The sequence below is a fragment of the Pinus tabuliformis genome, chromosome 5_2 (genome assembly GCF_031772625.1).
Source record: "Pinus tabuliformis cultivar Carrire ecotype Pingquan chromosome 5_2, CPIR1, whole genome shotgun sequence".
Lineage (NCBI taxonomy): Eukaryota > Viridiplantae > Streptophyta > Pinopsida > Pinales > Pinaceae > Pinus > Pinus tabuliformis.
The window spans coordinates 499,356,065-499,359,109 of record NC_142306.1 but is presented as its reverse complement, the minus strand read 5'-3'; the positions used below and the strand labels follow the sequence as shown (position 1 = coordinate 499,359,109).

At 36.7% G+C, this 3,045-nt stretch overlaps 1 protein-coding gene across 1 annotated transcript; it reads left to right on the top strand.

Annotated features, from left to right (window-relative positions):
• Nucleotides 1-370: 370 nt before the first annotated feature.
• On the top strand, nt 371-808 carry LOC149159887 (auxin-responsive protein SAUR76-like). The gene has a single exon (XM_089434453.1). It carries the CDS (start codon nt 371-373, stop codon nt 806-808), a length of 438 nt encoding a protein of 145 aa, XP_089290579.1.
• Nucleotides 809-3,045: the final 2,237 nt, after the last annotated feature.

Sequence of the window (3,045 nt, the reverse complement as noted above, 5' to 3'; positions counted from 1 at the left end):
CAGTTCTATGGTACCTTTGTATGGAATTTATAAGATGAATAATTAGGTAGATTGACCGACAAAAACTTTTACGGAGAATAATTTGCAAAACGCTTATGATCTTTTTGAAAAGGTGCATAGTGCAAAGTTTGGGGTGCCTTTTCTTGGTCGCTTTCAAAATTGCCATTAACTTGGGAATATTCCTGGAATTGGTGCCAAAATATCTGTTCTTTCGCTCACAGTGGCAATATTGCCTATATGTGGATGAAGCTTCTCGGAATTGCGAACCCTTCCATAGTCAACACAGAGCCTCTGCAATTCACCGTCCTGGTTTGACAGCCTGCAAACCAATTACAGAGGTTTTGCTTCCAGGATGATGCAGTCAAGCAAGATGAACAAGATCAAGACTATTCTCAGGAGATGGCAGAGATTCCCGAGGGTGGGACGTTCATACTGCAGTCTCAGTTCCAATCGAGATTCATTTCATGATGATGTTCACGAGTGGGGCGAAGTTATTCGACCCAACTTTTCAGAAAAGAGGCCTTCAATCCTCATTCATGCTGAGAATCACAAAGTGGGTGAAGCCCCCGAGGGATGTAAGACAGTATATGTTGGAAAGTGTAGGAGACGATATTTCATCAGTGCCCAGTATCTGAACCATCCGTTATTGAAGGTTCTGATAGTTGAGAGGTTCAGGGATGGCTTTTCAGTCTCCTGCGAGGTGGTGATGTTCGAGCATTTGATGTGGATGTTAGAGAACGCTGATCCAGAGGCTGTTTGGAGTGATTCCAGTTTGGAGGAATTGGCTCAATTCTATATTTCTAATTAAGGCTGGTCATGGCGGCCATTTGTGTAATTTTATTGCTAAATAGCCATTAAAATGAAGTGGTATGTATCAAGAAATTAGAATGAAGTGGTATGTATAAAAAAAATTAGAGGTTAAAATCCTTTAACTATCTAAATCCTCTTGCTTACTGTGTCGGCAGAAAAAGCATAGACACCTAAGAACTAGGAATTAGTGATATAGACACACCGAGACACCTAAGAATTATAGTGATAGCGAAGCTTGTTAACAGAGGGTTGGAACGAAGGTTTCTTCCCGAAAAGAAAGTGGAAGGTTGCTTTCCAATGTTGTAGATGCCACTATGAATGATTGCTAACGTTATGAATTTTCTCGCATCCAAATGCAGTTCTACCCAATAACTGTCATAGTTTTTCTTTTCTTTTGTGTAACGTGTAATAATGATGTGTTTGTTTTCAAATATACCCAATACAGAACCTTCGTGACATTCAGAAGAGAAAGAATCATGTTACCAATGTGTTAATCTCCTGACAGAAGAAAGGACTAGTGATATATGTTGAAATCTGATTATATCTAACATACACAAGCATGTGATAACTTCTTTTCATGGCTTCAATAAATTGAGTTTATCTTCCTTTGGGAATAAAGGTAAAGAGGGCTCTTTTCATGGCTTTCTTAACTGTCAATAAAATTGGTTTGGTCTCCCATTGGGCATTAAGGTAAATAGTTTTTTGTTCATTGGTTCTTCATGGTCAGTGAAGTTGATTTTAACTCTGGGGAATAATGGTAAAGAGCTTTCCTGAAGCTAGCTACCTGTTTATGTCCATGTTTATATTATTTGCAGATTCTTATAATCACTGCAATTGTGGAATTCATAAAATGTTTATATTAAAATTTATATAGATTGTAGATTGTAATCAATGGATGTGTTTTTCAATCCATAAATACGTAATAAACATAAAAGTAATCCATGTTTTTATAATTAAAATAAAGTTATAAAAATATATTTTATTGTTTTATATTACTACTAGGAAAAAAGTTTAAATTAAGAATGAAAGATCAAAATACCAACTCTAAAAAATTTATATGCAACCATATTATTCTATAAATATAACACCTTTATTCTAAGATTTGATGGAGAGATTAAAATTACTTGCTTAACCTGGTTTCTATCTATTAAATTTTCAAATATTTGGAAAAAAATAACTGTAATCAAGATAAAGATAAAGATGACAAATTAATTAAACAATTTTTCAAAGCATGAGATAATTTTTTAATCATCAACAATGCATTTTTGTTCATAACATTGAAGCTTCGTTTTCCAAGGGACTGGCATTTCAATTAAATGTTACAAATTCAAGCGCCCTGCCTGCCTCACATAAGACCCCGTTATATGGAGGCCATGTACTGGAGACTGCCTCACATAAGACCCTGTTATATGGAGGCCAGGTACTGGAGACTGTAATTTTCAGGTTTAAACGATGTGTTACATAGCTTCTTGCTTCTCTTTCTCCTAGGAGTTTCATCTTGTCCTTTAATTCGCCCTCTAGGTTTTGAAGAGGTTGCTTGGCAGGATTTCCCAAAGGAGCATCAGGCATGGCTAGGTAGTGTTGCGATCATAGATCCTTGAAAAAATTGCAGAAGCTGAAAAGAAACGCAACGATGATCTTACCAGATTTGTTTTCAGCTCATGAAAGAAGAGAAGACCATACCACACCTCCTTTTAACTGGTTTGATGGCCATCTTGAAACATGTCTGCTTTACCAGAGTGGTTGTAAACGGTGTAGTACCCACAATCCATGGATTATTTGATCTCTTCTTGTTTGATTTCTTGTTGCGAACTACAGATTCACTTAATATTGCTACTGTAGGGATGGCTGGTGGTTCTTATTGTAGCGTATGCAGCATGCATTGCAGCGATTCTGTTACGACAAATCCATGGATATGATGTTAAAAGACGAGTCACAGAAGTATGGGTCCTATACGGGACTCTTGTTCTTATGTGCAAAGATGTAACTTATTTTGTGACTCTGGTGCGAAGGTGAACTTCTTGTGTGAAGGTGAACTTTTTTTTCCAGAAGAAACAAACAAATTTTCATTCATTTAAGTGTGAAAGTTTTACAATGGGAAGGTGATTTATCCCCTCTAACAATTCAGAGAACAGATATCAGATGTATATCAATCTGGTGTGGCCAGTGTGGTGCAGAGTACAAACTCTGTTTACATCAGAAAACTCAAAACAAGCCCAGTGCAGGATACACTGC